The 18,586-nt window shown below is 40.0% G+C and overlaps 1 protein-coding gene across 5 annotated transcripts in view; it reads right to left on the reverse strand.

The window, feature by feature from the left end:
* Positions 1-18,586, reverse strand: part of PELI1 (pellino E3 ubiquitin protein ligase 1) — a 44,945-nt gene that overhangs the window by 5,712 nt on the left and 20,647 nt on the right. For 3 of the 5 annotated variants that reach the window (XM_040553618.1, XM_040553617.1, XM_040553621.1), the window contains 3 exons: positions 3,168-3,312; positions 1,953-2,082; positions 258-359 (listed from right to left, as the gene is read on the reverse strand). In XM_040553618.1, the coding sequence (XP_040409552.1) occupies positions 258-359; positions 1,953-2,082; positions 3,168-3,238 (303 nt within the window). In that variant the 5' untranslated portion in view covers positions 3,239-3,312. Of the gene's footprint in view, positions 1-257; positions 360-1,952; positions 2,083-3,167; positions 3,313-12,850; positions 13,001-17,575; positions 17,583-18,586 lie in introns of those variants that run through there. The other 2 variants (XM_040553620.1, XM_040553619.1) reach the window with 2 other exon arrangements.

The following is an 18,586-nucleotide window of genomic DNA, read 5'->3' on the forward strand; positions in this document are numbered from 1 at the left end:
ACCAAACCATAATCCTGTACGTTAGTCACAAAAACAGCTTTCGCCTCTGATCAAGTAAGCCTAAGAAGAGATGCGCAGATATACGTCTTTGTTCATGTGACGGCCTTGGGAACAAACAGAATTAAACATCTCTGCAAAGTGAACTGCAGAAAATGACACGTGTGAACTTTCGCATCTGAGAAAAGCGTGTTCAGAGAATGTCTCACTAGAAACCATCACAAGCATGAATACTTTCAGATGTCATTTACTTCACATACCTGGAACATATCTGTGTTGCTGTCATGGGTATATTCAACTACTACTGTCTGGGCCCGAGACAAAGTGTAAGAGATGCTGTGTTGGTCCTTATTACTTATTGCCTATGGGAAAAAAAGGCAAATTATTGAACCAGTGAACAATAGATCTACTGAACACAGCAGTGAAGCAGACAGCATAACCAGGCTCTTGTTCTGCTCAATGAACACATTAAGTCAGATGCTCATTAGTGACACACCTGTAGTTAAACTTCACAAAAACCAGCCCTGGCCATTAAATAAAGCTGCACGATTGATTCAGCAACAGACCAAACTGGTCTCTTTACCGCACGCTGCAACAAAGTACACGTAACCAAGACAGATGATTAGTCATGCTTGGTATTAAAGCATAGCTGGCCTTGACACAAAGAATAAAACAACCCAGGGCAAAGGCTAAAACTGATTGGAACACCTTCGTAGCCTTCTCAGCCTGAACTTCTGAACAGCAAAATGACGACAAAAACTTAGGGACTTCGTTCTAAAGGAAAGATCTGAGTACATACTCAAATCACTGATTAATAAGCTACGTGGACAAAAATGTAACAAGCAGTTCTGGTAAACAGGGTAATAGGGAGAAACTCAGCACAAGTTGCACAAGTTGTAGCAAAGTAACCTAGGTTTCAGTTAGTCTCGATTTTCATTCTAGAGACTTATGCCATGCCTCACATGCAAAACTAAATCCACCTGCTAGGAACTGAACAAAAAACCTTTATAAAGTGCTTCTAAATAGCACTTATTATTTGAAGACCATAAAGAATTAACAAAAATTAATGTTCTTTTCACAGATGTCCTACAGGTGTAATGCTAAGTACATTATGCTGGAGTAACTTCAGTCAACAAAACGCGTATGATTTGAAAATATTTTTTATGCCATTTCCTGACTTTAGGAATCAATATTCCTAGGTGTCCAAGTATTTAGAGAGTCAAACACTTAACAGTGCTGTATTTGTTGAAGGGCCTAGACATTCTTGAATTCCATTGGTTTTAGTAGAAGTGACCCACTTCTTACTGAACATTATTACACACACATGAATCCCTACGATAAAGAAGTATTTCATAGTAATACCTTACCTACAATAGCCTTAACTTTGACATGAAATACAATTCAGCTTCAAGATTTAAGCCTTTCCTTCATTGCTTCTTACTGGGAACCCTGAATTTGATTACCAGCCATACAAAACATGCCCTGCCAAACCCACCTGTACTCATCTCCGGGGAACTCCTACCCACTGGGCTGAGTAGCAAGTGCACACAGCTTTGATAAAACTATTTCAAAGTCAGCTTCAAGCGAAGCAAGCTTAGCCCTAAAAAGCATGAATGAGTGTGAAAACAGGAAGTCTAGTACAGATGTTTGTAGCAAATCTGGAAGGAAAAAAAAGTGTTTTACATGACTAACCTCTACCCTTGAAAATTCACATTTCAAAAAACAAACATTTTCCTTTCCTTTCCATGGCAAGGACTGGGCACTGGATTTGTTTTGCTAAATGGTTTCTTGCTAATCCTGACTGCTACCAAACATCCTTGGACAAATATGAACCATTCTTTTCACAGCCAGAATTTCATGCTTTTTACATCATTTCATCTCAGCATAACAGCATTGATTTCACTGAACTTTTTAGACAGCACTAAGTAAGACTGAACTACACAAATCAAGCTTACCTTTGCTGCTTGAGGTGTACAGGCAATATGCACAGTGCTAGGTTTCACCCCATTTGCCTTGGGCCTTTTAAATAAAGCAAACCTACTTTTTCTTCTTCCTCTATCTCCATTTGGGAGAGACCCATTGTACCTATCAAAAAGGACAGAAAAAGAATAAAGTCCATCTTCCTGTATTACCTAGCTTCTCACAAGGTACAGACAGCCCAGAAAAAAAATTCTAAGTACAAAGCCTTCGTAATTAGTACAATATTGAAAAGCTACATACTTCCTATTAGTTTCATCTATTTAAATCCAAGAATTGGTAAACACAATATTGAAACATGCCTACAGAACTCCAGCATATACGCCCAAAGCTTGCAGAGCAAGGAATACTATCTAGATTAATCTCAAAGCTACTATCAACAAGCAGAAAAGACTTGGGCTACAAACAAGAAAACAAGTAAGGTTATACGCTTATCTGTAGTTTTATCTCTAAATTGTGTGTTCACACTGTAAATGAAAGACCATAAATACTCACCAAACCTGGTGGAGAACTACCTTTTCAGAGAATTTTAGTTGAAATGAAAACCCAGAAAAAATAGATATGCTGTCCTCTGAGACTTCAATTTAATCCATCAGAAAACCCTCAGACTCTCACTTTGAGCATGTCAACATAAACAGACCAGCCAGCCAATTTGCTTTCTTAGTATTTTCTGTTTGAACTTTGGTATTAGAGTCAGCTACCACGGTTTTAAGCACTATCATACTAGTCATCTGCATAGGCCCAACCTGGAATCAATTCGGAAACCCTTCACAAAGTGTTTCGTGACAAAGGGAGCCAATTACCTGGGATGAACACAAGAGTTGAAAATAAACTTACATCTGACTCTGCTGTTTACAGCCCTACCTCCATGCTCACAAAAAGGTTTGCAGACAGCAGTGCAATTTTCCAATATATCACATTACGTGTGTCACCTGGTTGCTGCTGAAAAAGATAACCATCCCTCTACCTCCTCCCTCAGCCAGGTATTCTAGCCCCTTCCTTACATGAGACCAGCCACCAAAGAAAAGCTGAACAACTTGCTTTCAGCTGTATGCTTGCAAGATACAATGCAAAAGGAGTTTGAATGAGAGGTAGCGTGATCGCCTCTCACAGCAACCTGCAGTTTAACTGCTGTAAGTGCACTCTGAAGTTCTACCTTCATTCTCACTGCCAACACACACACAAACACTTACCCTAATACGATCAATTCACCATACTTCACTGGTGCTTTTGATGGATGATTTTCTTGATCAGGAGAAAACATGAGCTTAGCTAATGACTTCTTCTCAAATTTCAGGTCTCTGATCAAGAGTTGTGGCACGCTTTTTTCATTATTTCCTGTAAAAACAACGATAAAGTGACACGTAAGAGGCACTGAAATACGTCAATTATAAAAACCTGCACATTTATCTTTTGTTCTTCCTGACCTGACAGAGTAGATACAATATTTTCTACCTGGTGCTTTTCCAAATTTTGGTTTTGCCTGAAATAATTTTAAACAGATCACACATATAAAGACACATCAGTTCTGGCTGAATTGCCTGCAACAACTACAAGAACACAAAAAAAAAATACAAGTACATTTAGAAAATTCCCATACAGCCTTGATAAAACATCCAGTTTTCCTTCATGATAGTTTTTACTATAAATGGTACTTAGCTTCTCTTATAATCTTTGGTTGACCTATCAAGAAATAGATCCTGACAGGTATAAAATTTAAAGAAAAAACAAGACCAGCGCATTAACCAAAGAGGTAGAAGTTTTCATGGAAAGTAGGTGATTCAGAGCTTTCCAAAAATGTTCTGGATCTGCAGATTGGAGGAATTTGTAAGACAACTGGATGTCGAGTCCACTGTATGAGTTTGGGACATGTCATGTGATCTCTGTTTAACCAGAGACAGAAGTGATACAACCAGCTGTTTGAACCAGATGTCCTGTAGGAATTGCCAGTAATTCTTACTGAGAATGGTCTTTCAGAATGCAACTTTTGGTCCTACTTTTGCTCTGAGGAGCAGTTCCCATTAGTATTCTGTATAGCTTCTCATTAATAACACTTCCAGATTCTGACCCACCCAACCCATCTCTGACCTTCCTGCAGAGCCTACCCAACACAGCACATGCTTCATAAAGAACAAAGCTGATGCTAGCCTGTTTGAGCTTGCCTTTAACAGAAAGGAGACTGTTCCCTCGGTTTTTCCAGATAAGTTTTCATACTGACTCAGAAAACTGTTAAGCTTTTAGTTCTGTACTTTCAGTACTGATTGTTAATATTCTGCCTTCTGTTCAAATAAACATTTTTGGCCCACATAACATTTCTTGTAACCTGTCATCAACTTTGATCACAAATACAATGTTGTATCTCTATTTTCTTCTACCTAGAAGTAGATACTAAGCAGAAAAGACATCACTCTGCAGATTTTATCTACCCCTCACATATACCCTAACAGAGAAAAAGATGCGGCAGTCTGACATCCTGCTCACATTTGCTCAGAAGCTGGTACAAAGATACTTTTACTGACCTGATCTCTACCCTCTCAGTTCTCTTTGTTTCACCACAGAGAAGCTTGGCCCTCAACAACCCTTCTCAATCCATCAAGTTCTTATTCAGCATGGATATGTTGATCCACACCTGCAGTCAGCCCACAATGTTATCTTAAAATTCAGTATGTTTCCTCATGCCTTCTTGCATGCTACCCCATGTATTTAGGAGAGCTTCACACAAACACACCTGAGGACATCTTACCGTCCTTCAAACTTTTGCTGTGATGACCACACAACACAGCCAGGGGACTGAACTGAAACCTTTCTTTTCACCCTTCATTCTTCTCTCCATTTTTTTTTCCTTTGCTCTCAAGTCTGAATAGTATGGATTTTAAAGTTGCCTGAAATAAGAAAGTAAGCGAAGACTGTCCTTCTGTTTAGCACATGTAACAATATCACAAGCATGTCCTGATCCATCGCTGTGCATTATAATAAACTTGATCTGCACAACAGTACCATGGCAGTGTCCGTGTCCTGTCTGCACTGTTTTCGCTATGTAGGAAGCAGTATGCTTTTTCACTGGACAGCTATCCTGCTTCAAGCCTTAGGGTATCCATCATTTAGTTGGTGCAGAAAGTGCCTTACACTGATCCAATGGCCCCTATCTATCACCCATGAATAGCAATAAACAGCACATGAGAAAGTAAAGTAGTTTAGTTTGCTCCAAAGCCTTTCTTGTTTGCTGACTAAGTTAACTGGGATGGCCAGGGTATTTGCTGTTGCAGGTAAAGCCCAAAGTTTTGCCCCTAAAAGTATAAAATTGAAAAAAAAATACCAACCAACAAAAATAAAAATAAAAAAACCTTATATGAAATTTGACCTTAAAACTTCTATTCATGCCTGTAGACATAACACCATGAAGTAGAGATTGTCCCATTTGATAAACTTAGCCCCACATGAACTGAGTTCACAATTTTTATGTTTGACCTGGCCACCTGGGGCCTTCTGTGCCTCCTGGCATCACAGCCCTCATGGAACACCACACCTTGGCCATTGCATTTCATGTGCTGTGCTTCATGTTTCTTTGCTAACGTGCGTGAAGGTTTTCCTTTGAACTGGCGTTTAAAAAATGATAAAAACTGCTATGAAATCTGTAACACCACCTATGAGGAAATCGCATGGGAGTAGTAAATACCATGGCATTGTAAAAGAAAAAAGATTTGAGTAACACCCACCCTACACTATGACGTTTGAAAAAAGAGCTAATCGATTCACCCAGAGAAGCAGGGAAGGCAGGCATCAAAAATAACTAAGCTTTGCCATTAGTACAAAAAAGGCTTGGCATAACTTCCTCTCTCATCATCCAAGTGAACGTTGTCACAGAAAGCTAAAAAAAAAAATAGGATAGAAAAATACATCTCCTAGTCAGCTTCTGATCCTCTTCAAAACTAATTACACATGAACAATTAAGGGAGACTCTACTTTAAAGTATCACCTGAACAGGTAGCTAGCGACCTCTTAAGAGATGACAGAGCAGAAACCAAAAAAGAAGCCAACAGTTTCACATGACAGACTTCAGCAGTACACATTAACTATAAAGTCTTAATAAAAGAAAAAGTATCCAGCATCTAATGCTCAGCTCCTCTGTAATACTTTTGTTGCTGTTGTTAAATAAATCCAGACAAGTTTATTTTGGGAGCAGCACATATGATGCAAACCCACTTCTTATTTCACTTAATGAAGGTTAAAGAAAAAGAAGTCTAGAGCTACCACTAGTAAAACAGCTTGCTTCTACATTTTCAAAAGCATGGCTTGAGTGTTTGAACTTGATTTTTTAAAAATGTCTCAGAACCTTTATGAGATGCACACATCACTTTTACAACCATTAACACCCAGAAGCTTCAGTTCAAGCACATATCAAACTCAGAGCCCTTAAAAAAAAATGCAGTGTTGTACATGCTTTTTCTCACATATTATCATCTCCCTGATGTACCATACCCAAAAGGAAGAGACTTCTTTTTCCCCCTCAAAGAAAATAAATGCTGATCATATTCTTCCAATGAGGTTCCAAAGACTACTCCAAGCACAACTTCATGTCTGCAAATAAAACTGGAGAGGAGTCTACTAGGCCATGGATAACAGCCCCACTGCTGAAACAGAGCAGGCAAGCAGACCTTTTAAAGCTGGATATAGTATTTAAGAACTTATGGAAGGACATGCTCTTGAGTTCATAGGGAAGAACCAATAAGTTATAGAATGGGCCTTTTCTTGTTACAGAATGACCTGCCTGATTTTTATTTCTAGCATACTACAGTAGAATTCTTCCAAGTGTTAGGAAAGGCTGATTAAATACATTTAAAAGTCAACTAGGTGCTGTAGAGCCAGTATACAACTGAGCAACTGGCCACTTGAACTGAACACTTCTAAGTCAGCTTTCTGCCATGACCATTACTTTTGCAGCAGCATCTCTGGCCATTGGTGGTTTGGGCTTCATTGACGTAATCTCAGAACAACAGACTATTCTGAAAGTATTCTGAAAGTCCTTCCATACCCTTAAACGCTGATGAGGAATAAGGTGTTAACTACAAGATCCCACCCCATCCTATATTCTTTCAAAATCACATAACTGGTAGCAAAAAAATTTCACCTCAAGATCTCTGCTTCTGCTGCAGAGAAGAGACTAAAGCCTGAAAACCTTTCTCTGTGAATAGTCCTGTATTATACAACCGAGCAGATCTTGTGAGTAAAGCAACTGGCACACAGAGAAAACCGTTTCAGAAAGGCATTACTTGAGTCGGTAGGAGGTGCTGCTCACTGAGCACAACTTTGCCGTTAGCACAAAAACACGATGGGTACCAGTTAGTGTCTTGCAGTCTCAAAATAGGAAATTGGAAAAGGAAGAAGTCATGAACAATACCGTTTTGTTCTTACAACTGGTTCCTCTGGAGCCAGGAGAAAGATCATGGAAGGTAACTTGCACAATACCCTCATGTGTAACTGTTTTGAGGGAACGGAAAGAGATGACATTTAAACTGAAGAACTATTTTAAATTCTATTTAGGAATGAAAACCCAGTTTCCTACAAGCCTTCTTGTTCTTAAATACTCAGTTGAGTCATGGAAGGCAAAGATTGCGATGGCAGAAAGCAAGCTACAGATTTCTGAGTACATTCGTGTAGGATTGCCCCCTCTCCTGTCACATTCGAACACGAGTCAGAATCTGGAGGCAGACGATTCTCTGGGAAGACCTAGCAAGCCATGTGTTGCTGCAGCATGTAATAATGAATGGACTCACTCACGGAGCACTGCAAATCTGACATGCTTTCAGTCGCTTCGTGACGTACGTTAGCTCTAGTCAAACCGAATGTCAGGATCTGACCTATTTGTATGCCTTCACTTGCTATCCCCCAAGGTTTAAGTCTTTGGGCACATGAAAACAGTGTTCCCATGCTTCATGGCAGATGTAAGTTTAAGAGGCTGTCTGCTTTCACTGAACATGCCATTTCCAGTGGGGGACCCAGAGATATAATGAATTTTGGTTGAATTATCAGCTTTAGTTTACCAGCCATCCTCAATTGTTCCACTGTCTTTTCTGATCATGCGACAACATTCACAATAAGTCTTTACTGGCTCCTATAGAAAGGCTTCAGGTCTTGTTTGCACTGGGGCACAGCACCTAGTGAATAAGCTTGCTATTTAGAAGACTAAGTGCAGCTTTCAGAATTGAAGAAAGAATAGCAGTATCTTAATGGTTAAAATGGGGCAGGGGGAGGGGAGAACATAAATTCAATGAGCCCAAGCAGAGATTCATTAAACACTCTGCTGTGAGCTAAAAATACTAGAATAAAAGTCTCTTTGTAATAAATTACCATCATTTTCTAAACACAGAGCCAGCATTATAGGCTGTTAGCAACTGTAGCTAGTGCCAGACTAGCCCTTTTCTAAAATACTGCATTAAAAAAAACCACTTTCACTGTATAAAAAGAAGTCCTCTGTCAATGAGTAAATTAAAATAAAAATATGCTGATTCAGATGCAGAAAAGGGATATCTTTCCATTTTTATAATATTACTTTAAGTTCTATATCTACATATTCTAGGGTTTGGATTTTTATTTATTTTTTGCTTATAGAAATAAAGCACAAGATAGCTTGCCTACTGATGTTTTTATACAATTTGCTATTTGCAGTTCTCCATTTACAACCCTTGCAACATCTCATCTCTTCACTCAGCAATTCTGCTTTAAGTCAGGGAGGATATGGACAAAATAGAACCCAGCTCTTCCCACAGGTATGCAGGGACAGAATAAGTGGAATAAGTGGCAACAAACAAGCTGCAACACAGAAAATCCTGATTAGCTCTTAGGGGAAAAAAATCCAGAGCAGCTGTGGGATCTCCATTCCTGGAGATGTTCAGACTTCAGCTGCACGTAGCCCTGAACAACCTGATGTAAGTCTGTCCCAGTGAGCAGAGGGACTGGATCAGACAGCCTCCCAACCTAAGTTATCCTAGGACTAAAATTCATTTTCAGGAAGCCCAACACCATTTTACGAATAAACTGAAATACATACCTGAGGTGCACCTTTGATCAGTTACATGTATATCATGAGCAACTCCAAAATAAAAGCTTTTATCCTGACCCTCCCCAGACATATTACTGTAATACAGAGTTTTATTTAGATGTAAAGCACCATATTGTTCTTCAAAAGAAGATTTCACATTGCATAGTGCCACTACCTGACTAAACACAATTAGGACCCAAGTTCACCAGCATCCATTTACACATTTAAACTCTTTAGCATTCATAACATTTTTCACTAGGCAATCTTGTGACTGCAAGACTGGAAACCAAACCCTTCTGAGCACATACACAGTTATTTCAGTACTGCATATTCTCTCCTATGGTTACATCTTATCCCTTCAGAGATGAAATCTTTACTTTCTGATTTTAAGGACTATAATATCAAAGTTTAGGTAACCACGAGACGAAATCTGTGTGGAATACTAGTCTCTCAAGATGAAGGTATTTGCAAGTGTGGAAGAAGGAAGAAGCAATAAACAAGCAGAGAGAAGTTAAAAATAAATGTAATTCCCAGCAGACCACCTCCTTGCTTGATTAGGAGTCCTGATCAAGCCCAAGTTGCTGGATTTGGGAACACAATTGGTAAACATGAGCACAGTTTATAGCACTGCACGCATATGAAGTAACTGGAGTGGTAGCACATTTTGGAAGTTGGATGATCATGTAAGAACCACCCAAAGATATTCTTTCTCAACCTTGAAACATTGGTACCTTCACAGGTTGTCATGTTTCAAAGTCCCTGTTTTCTGCAGAGATGTACTTGTCCTTTGCATTAGCGTCACTCAGTTGATACTGATAATGTTACTGCTGATCCACACGGGTGTAAGCAACAAGGAATCAGCTCCTTGCATCACCACAGTTTTGAAGGCAGAGACAAAGATTAGGAAATCACTTTCTTCTACTTGATGGTTAAACCAGCACTGGAAAGTTATTCTCCTTTAACTGTCTTCTTCCTGAAAGTTTCTTCTGTTAAAATGGTTTTACTGGAGCGATTGCCTGGGAGAGCATGCAAGTCACAGAAGAGTGTTGTGTGTTTTCATCCTTCACCCAGTTTCTAGTTAAAAATAAGCTCGTGTTTCCTTCACACACATACCTGGAACTTTAGGTTCAGCACGTTTTTATCTTTCACTTTTGAGATTAGTCAGATTCTGTCTACAGCTTGCATCCTTCACCGCAGATGCAGGGGAAAGGTATAGCAAAACAGCTGTTAAGTATTCAAGTCGTGCTGTCACTTCAGATCAGTAGCGCTACTTTTCCTCCGCTACAGGAGGATAATTAATTTTCCCCTCCTTTCTAGAAAAGGTAGTATTTCAGCATCTAAAAAAGTACAGAATTAGCCTTGGGAATGTGGAAATTTAGCTCAGCCTTTAGGTTTTGTATGGCTTATTCTTTCCTTAGTCTATACTGTTTGCCTTTTCTTTTATAACCTCTGAATAAGCTTAGTCATCTGCGCTATACACGAGAGTGTCTTATGATATGAAAGTACTGAAAATAAGACAACAAGGCCAAACTCTGAAATGAGCAACCTCTCCCTCACAGGATACCAAGCACAAAACAATGCAAACAACTATCTGCTGCTGTGCCTTGAGAACATCTGTAAGATCCCAATAGAGGGGTTTTTCATTCTCAAACAATGAAAGCATCTTTTTATCAGAGACATCTGCCATTGGTAGGCTGGTAATCCTGGAAACATATCATGCAAGAATCTTAGCAGAAAAAAAAAAGCATGGTGCCTGTAAACACTTTCAAAGGGACATTAACTTGATACGCAAGAGCAAGTCTACTGCTTTGCACCAAGACTACAGCTAACCTTTTCCAGTGTAAGAAACAGCAGTTTTAGTTGGGTTAGCATCCAGTGTGCTGCTTCAAGTCCGGTTTCAGTCACAGAAGCAAATCTGAGCAGCTCTTAGTAATTTTATGAAGCTTGGGAACAATGCCGTGAGGACAAGCATCTTTGTTCAGGAAAACATTTTAGAGGAAGACTTACAATAGAAGTGCCTACATGAAAACTTGTACTTCATGGCAGTACTCAAAAATAGCATTCCTTTTCAGAAGATGGAAAATCCTTCTATGCACAGGGCTTGATTCCAATCAGACTTCTGCTGCCTTCACTTCTGTTATTCTGAATTGCCATTGATGGGATCAGAGCGGGGCCAGGCATATTAAAACTGAAAGAGTTACATAACAGCTAATGATCCACCCTAGCATATTGACAAAAATCAATTCTGAAAATATTCTCTTTAAAAAAAAGTAATCCAACATTTTCAGTTATGAAAAGTAACAGCTGATCCTCCCCTGAGGAAACCACGATATCCTCCTACAGATTATAAATGATGTAATTCAGACTGTGTGTGGGAAGCTGAAAACATTTGTCTTTTAGCACAGGGTAGCTATTTTAAAGCTGTCACTGCAATATTATCCATAACCTTAATTAGCTGAGAAAAAAGTTCTTCACCAGTTAAACTGCCACATTTCCACGCACACTTACCACCCATGCCCACCAAGTCAGCTTTCAGATATATCAGTGACAAAACGTACAACCTCATACAAGGTAAAGCTTATTGGTTGCTTTTAAACTTTCCTTTAAAAAAAACCTGCAGCACTAGAGCAAGTTAACTACAGTTTGCGTTTGTTGAATTAGCTAAACTATGAGGCCAGTGAAAGTAATTTAAACAAGCTACTTACGAAGATTAATTTGCAACTTTATATGCCAGTTTTTGTTTGTATTTGCACTGAGACTGTTACTACAAACTATTTAAGAGCTTTTATTTCATACTCAAATTTTCAACTAAAGATTATTTATATAAGCTGTAATTATGAAGCCATAAAAAAGTATAACAGGCATGCTGATAACACAACATTATCTGTTCATTAAACATGGCACTACCTTTTTATATCTTTATGGAGTGCCTTGTGAAAGCAGAATCAGGAAAACAAACTTGTATAATGGTGGTACAGAGTGGCAAAAGGAAGGTCTAATTTTCTGACAGAGAACTCTGCAGTCAGGATCCTTTAAAATTATACTCTTACTGCCTTCAGACAAATTACACGGTATTACCTCAAAAATAAGCAATCCCAACGTTCATTGCAATTCAGTGAGAGAATCACAACTTCCATATACAGATGGAGAGTATATACCAAAATACAGGCATTTTATTTTTAAAAGGGCCATTACACAAATAGATGAAGCTTTTTATGCTTTGATTACCGAGCACAGGGAAATCTACTGTATGATGCACCTGAAGTAGAATATATAGCTGAGAACCCTGTACTTGCAGAAAACCACAATGACTTCTTGTTCTGCAGACCTGAACATTACTGTTTTGTTTTCTGAGCTTCTGACTTCCTGACGAGGCAGTTTATGTACCAAAGTATCAACTGAACAGATGTTTGTATTACGCTCAAGCTTTTTCACACAGTGTATAATATCATCTTGCACAAATAAGTTATAATTACATTTAAACCGCTTTTGGTTTAGACAACAGTAATATTTAACAGCTCTGTGAGAAATTCCCCTTGGTATGATTTATTAGATAACGCTGACAGTTTCAAGGCATCTTGCTCCACACACTAAAAATGAGAAGCAACTGACTTCTTGTGAACAAGATGCATTTAGTATATTGTGCACTTTATATGTCTCTTCTTATTTGAGGTAGGAAAGCAGCCTGCAAACATGCTGCTTGTTCTCAGATTTCCCTTCAGCCATATCACTGAACTTCCAACTTCTTACTAAAAAATAATGTGACTGAGGAGGCTTTATAAAGACTGAAACAGTGCAACATTAGAACGTAAAACCGATGGCATGCAGAGCACTTACCAGTATCTTTCTGTTCTCTCAGCGTTTCTACACTGTAGAGAAGAAAAAGCCTTCAGTCTTGTTTAAGAGACACGAAATCCACCAACTCCTTTAAATCCCAGCAACTGCCAGACTGAGTGCCTCTGCCGTGTGCTTTTACTTAAGCAGTGGGGAACGCATTCTGACTAACCGGGGGCTGGCTCTGCCTTACGTAAGCTAGGTAAACACCACCACGCTGCGCACCATTGGCTGAAGTCACAGCCTGCATCCTGCTTGCCGTGCCATAAATTCATCAATCTCTGGCCCCAAAAAGGAAAAAAGGAAGTAGAGGGTGTGTTGAAAGCTATCCTGCAGCCCAGATCCCCAGCAGTTCTTCGGTTTAGGCTCGCAGAGAAACACTGTTCAATTTCCTTGTCAGCTCCTCTTACATAACTGTACCCATGCAGGCTATACCTTTTTTCTTTTTATTTAAATCATCACTTATTAGCCCAGCTAGCCTTCCTCACCTCCCACACAAAAAGTGATTTCTTAATACAGTAAGAATTAAAACAGCAGAAAGCCTTCAGGTATTGCTAGCCCTGTTTTCACTAATATACTGTAGAGCTGGACACAACACACCTGCAAACACCACCTGAGTAGATCTGCTTTTAGATACTGGAATCACTTGGCCAGAGATGCTATAGCATCTTATTTCTTCAGGACGCACGTTCGAAAAGGTAACTCTGCATGTGCTAGACCAGGTTCTCATTTTGTATTCCACTACGATTGAAATAATCTAACCCACTGACTTGATGCAGTTGTTTAAATGCCTGAGCCATAAAATGGTGATCAAGTTACCGCCTCGTGGAACTGATCATGCAAATGTTTGTCTGTTGCAAGCGAGATACAATGCAGTAGTTTAACATTTACATCAGGTCTTACACTGCAATTGTAATGGGCCAAGCAGTTGCGCATGGTTACCCTGGCTCAAGTGACGCACGCTCAGGCTGACATCCAACATCCCCAAACTCTACACTTGGCTGTACAGCTGCCATTTCTGCTGCTCTTTCCTATAGATAGCACTGCTTGCCACCTCAGTTTTACAAGCACAGCTTCCTGGCTTGGTTTCCTTGATCTGGTTCACAGTGAAGCTGTCCATGCTTTTAAAAGTGGTTTTACCTGCTCAGTTGTTTTTCAGCCGGATCTGTTTCCCAACTGAGCTCGCAGCATGGCTGTGCAAACAGCTGTACCAGCAGAACTGAAGGCTCCTGATTACACAGGAGCACTCAAAGCTAAGCACTGGCAAACTAGCTTCTTGTTCATAATGCTGTAATGCAGCATAAGTTGCAACTCCACATCAGTAAGCTTCACTGCTGAGAATGAGGTTAATGCTTACCTTTTTTTCCCCTCTCTCCTCAAACTGTACTCCACAGCTAATCTTCTCCAAAGTAATACTGTCAGGCTGTGCTGTTACATCACCTTGTCACCTGGAAAACTGAACTACAGAACTCCTTGCCATAGGATATTCTTGATAATAAAACCGTATAGAGGATCAAAGACACCACATACACCATCATAGCTTACTAAGCACACAGATATCACTTTGCTCCACAGAAATGACTGAGCTGCAACCACTGAACAGCACTTTGAAGAAGCATTGATGTGCAAATTCCATCATTCCACTCCTCTCCAGGCTTCCACTTCTGGCCACCATGCTACTCAATATTGATCTGAGATGGTATGGTCATTATCACAGCTGTCAGATTACTCAGCTGAGAAGGTGGTTAGAAAAAAAAATACCAAATCAACATACACAAACCCCAACTATTTTAACCCAAAACATTTTTTAAATCTGTTTGTGGGTTTATTCTGTAAACCTGCTGCATCAAAGCTAGTGAGATCAGAACCTTCTGAATGAACCTCATCAAGCCACATCTTGAGATTCAAATTTGGTCCTCCTCCCTGCCAAAATCAACACCCTCACTCTACTGTCACACAAGCCTTGCTCTTCCACTGATTGGTATGGCACCTTTCACTGTGGTGGAAGAGTTGCCTAATCCCACTTCCCCCATCACCTTCAAGTCTTCTACATTTTGCCCTGGCCTATACAAGGTTAATAGTTTTAATTTTGTCTTAATCAGGACTTGAAAAGGAAAAAAAATAAGCATCAGGACTGTGTTAGTATCACTTAACATACAGGTACAGCAATAAAAGTACAAAAGGTGCTCTGTATCAGTGTATACCCCGAGTTGGAAGGGACCCACAAGGATCAAGTCAAACTCCTGGCTCTCTCTGCACAGGAGGACCCCAAACTGGCACAGTGCTAAGTGACACTGGTATCGACACTTTGAAGTTGCAATACTTTTCTCACAGTGGTCGTAACGCTCGAGTTGCACTGTTTAAAAAGTGTTCAGTCTAAAAAGCAAATTTAAGATTAATTGGCTTCTAAGAGTTTCTTCTTATAAGAGCTTTATTTTATTTTTTTTTTGTTTTACAGCTGCCACTGTTCAGAACCCAGGTTAATAAACCTGTGGATTCCTGTATTCTGCAGTCACATAAGAAGTTGCAGAATGAGCAGCTGCTTGGATGTACCTTCTACTTGTCCAACCCAGCTTCCCACAGGAAACAATCCTCACCCCTACATCCCATCTATTCCCATAACAGCGACCCACAGTATTCTGGAGGGTAGTCTGCTAGCAGACAAATATACTGCATAATGCCCTTTCAATAGCTAACCATGCCCTCATCTTAAAAGCAGGGTTTATTTGCACTTACTTTGGACCTAGCACACAAAGTGGCTGTGTCCGATGAAATACTGTTTCCCTGCCTGTGCCTATCCACAGCCATGTTCTACTCTGTTCTTGACTTTTATTAAGAGGAAGGTTTAATGATTTCTGCTCCACATAAGAATGGCCTCAAGGAGTAGAAGCAAATGCCTTGAGCGCACTCTCACTAGGCAAACTACCTGACTTTTCCCTGATCAGAGATGCTGTCAACCATGCTAGACTAAAACAATGAAATCTGTAGCCCAAGTTATCGCTGCTAATTTCATGAAGTGATGCTTAACTGCAGGGGAGGTTCTTTCCTTGAAGTTGCTAAAGAAATAAAGGGCTGTATCGTCATGTTCTTCTATCTGACTCACGAGCAGATGCTGTACAGTTTGATATAATTACGTGATTCCACATGACATTCAAAATGAGCTTTTAAGAGGAATGCATTTCTAGCTGTATCAGTTAAAAAGACAGACTCATGGATATGGACAAAGGGTGATGTTATATCCTCTTCTGTGTGGACAGCTGAGAAATCCGAGTGGCAAATTCCTCATCATAGAGTTCCCCGATCAGTACACTAATACACTTCAAGAGACATTTTAAACACGTGCCTGTTGATAATTTTATTTAATGAAACAGGCAGGGAGTGGAATAAAGCCCCAAACACAGGATAAGTGTTTAAAATCGCTGCACATAGGGTTTGGTGGAAGAGACTAAAGAACACGAATAGCAGAACCTTAGAAGAACAGGATCTGTAACAGTCCCAAGGGGAAATACACTCAACACTGAATGCCAAACATGCACTATACACTACCTTAAATCCATTTCCCACCAGGTCAGTGACAGAACTCTGATCAAAGCCAATGATACCCAGGAAAAGGCAAATCTCATGCATCAGGAAGTGCTGATTCTATTATCGGGTTCCCAGAGGTCTTGCACAGGGGGAGAAGAAAGGATGGCAGATTACCGACTTGCCAGCCCCATTAATCTTTCATTGTGTTACATCGCGTGTAATCTCTGTGCAAGGAGTTCCCATGTTATACAGTTAATAAAGTCATACTACAGTGTTTTAAGGAGATTATGGGGGGAAAGCAGCCTGAAGCCAAGAACATGCTAATTAGAGTATACAATAGAAATGTTAATCGAGTAATCTGCAGGAAGAGGAGGAGGGAAGGAAATGACCTAATTCCCTGCACCACTGTGTGGTGCCTAATAGCAAGAAGAAAATTCTTGTAAGGACCAAGCAAACAAAGGTCCATTGTTATAGTTAGAGCTTTTAGAGAAGAATGCTTTGCTGTATCTCAAGTTGCTGTAACATGAAGAGTAGATGGTACAACTTCGTTAACTCTTCTACACTAACCACTTCTGGAAGGGGTTGGAGAAGCTAATTAGATTTGCAGGACAGCCAAGTAAAAGAACAAAGTAGAATCTCAATTTCTTAAGGCACAGCAAACTTTCCTTCAAAAGGTTTCGCCAACTCTACAATATCTGTCATCCAACAACCATGGCAAGCCTTAGGCAACTGTGGAGCAATTCATCACTGAAGCTGCACTAGCCTAGTCACAGAGAGGCAACAAATCATCACACTGCAGAGAGGTATTTCCCATGACTCGAGTCATCCTTTGCCATTAAACGAGCCTAACGAGCACTTCTTACCATGTCCTATTCCACTCTTAGATCTTTGCATGCGTTGTCCTGTGGTACGCCAGGGAAGTCCTCCTTTGGTTCAAGGACAGCATGTTACTGTTGATGCGTATCCCACCTGGCAGACTGAAAACACAACTGGCCCTCTGTCTCCAGGCTGGTTTCTGCTTTAGTAGGCATGAGGCTTTTGGCACTGGATTAACTCAGTACTTTCAAACTCCTACTGGGGAGAGACCCCACCAAACAAAGAGCATGCAAAATCACTCGTCTTTGGACTGAGAAAAAATTTCATAGTAAACCTTACTAGAAGCTGAAGGAATCTCAGGCAAGACTAAAAAAATATCTACAGGACAGCAGGACTGTTGCAGGACTCAATAGAACCACTCAAGAATTAATCCCAGATCTAATTCTAAAGTGATTCTAGATGGAGCAATATTATGGTGCTTAGGGACACAGTTTAGTGGGTGACAGTAGTAGTAGGGTGATGGTTGGACCAGATGATCTTGGAGGTCTTTTCCAACCTTAATGATTCTATGATGTAAAATATAAAAATAGAAGTTATCTTGAAAAGTCTCCGATGATATTAACAACATTATCTGTTTGATATTCAAAATAAAAGAATCAGAAGGGATTTTAAATGCAGGGCACCTTCAAACAAGCCACCTATGTTACAGGTTTGACACCTTCGCCCTTCAGTCGTGCACCAGCATTAGAATGCTGCTTATATGTTTCCAAAAGACTGAGTCAATTTCTTATGAAGAACTCCACAGAATCACAGAGCACTCCAGGATCTTAGGAGGTCATTTAGTCCAACCTACTGCTCAGAGCAGGAGCAGGCTTACCAGATGTCAAGTTATTGCTGCAAGAGACTCAGCTTTAGGCATGAAGAGGCCTCTGAAGACATGCCTTCCCTTAGGAAATAGGGAAGGTATATTGAATGCTGGAGAACTGCAGATGACAAGCAAATTTTCAGACCGACCTGGAGCTTCATGTTTGTTGATAGCCTTCCTATGACAGTTTGTTTCAACGTTTACTTGAAACAAAATGATTAGCAAAAATTACTGCAGAGAGCTTGCTGTACACACACTGGAGATTGTTTGGGCTGATTAAGACTTTGAAAGGTTAAGACACACAGCATCCCCTGTGTTTCACAACAGCTTCACAAACACGTTGCCCCCTTTAATAGTGTAGCAATGGCATTATAGAACTGTATTCGCAGCAATCATTGCCCAAATAAGATATTCAGGAATTGACCTGCTCTTTAGATAGTCCTTCATCTGGCTTCCCAAGAACGGTCTGAGGCATGAGAAGTGCTGGATTCCCAAACAACAAGACTGAAAAGATAAGTAAGGCATCATCTGAA

The sequence above is a fragment of the Cygnus olor genome, chromosome 3 (genome assembly GCF_009769625.2).
Source record: "Cygnus olor isolate bCygOlo1 chromosome 3, bCygOlo1.pri.v2, whole genome shotgun sequence".
Lineage (NCBI taxonomy): Eukaryota > Metazoa > Chordata > Aves > Anseriformes > Anatidae > Cygnus > Cygnus olor.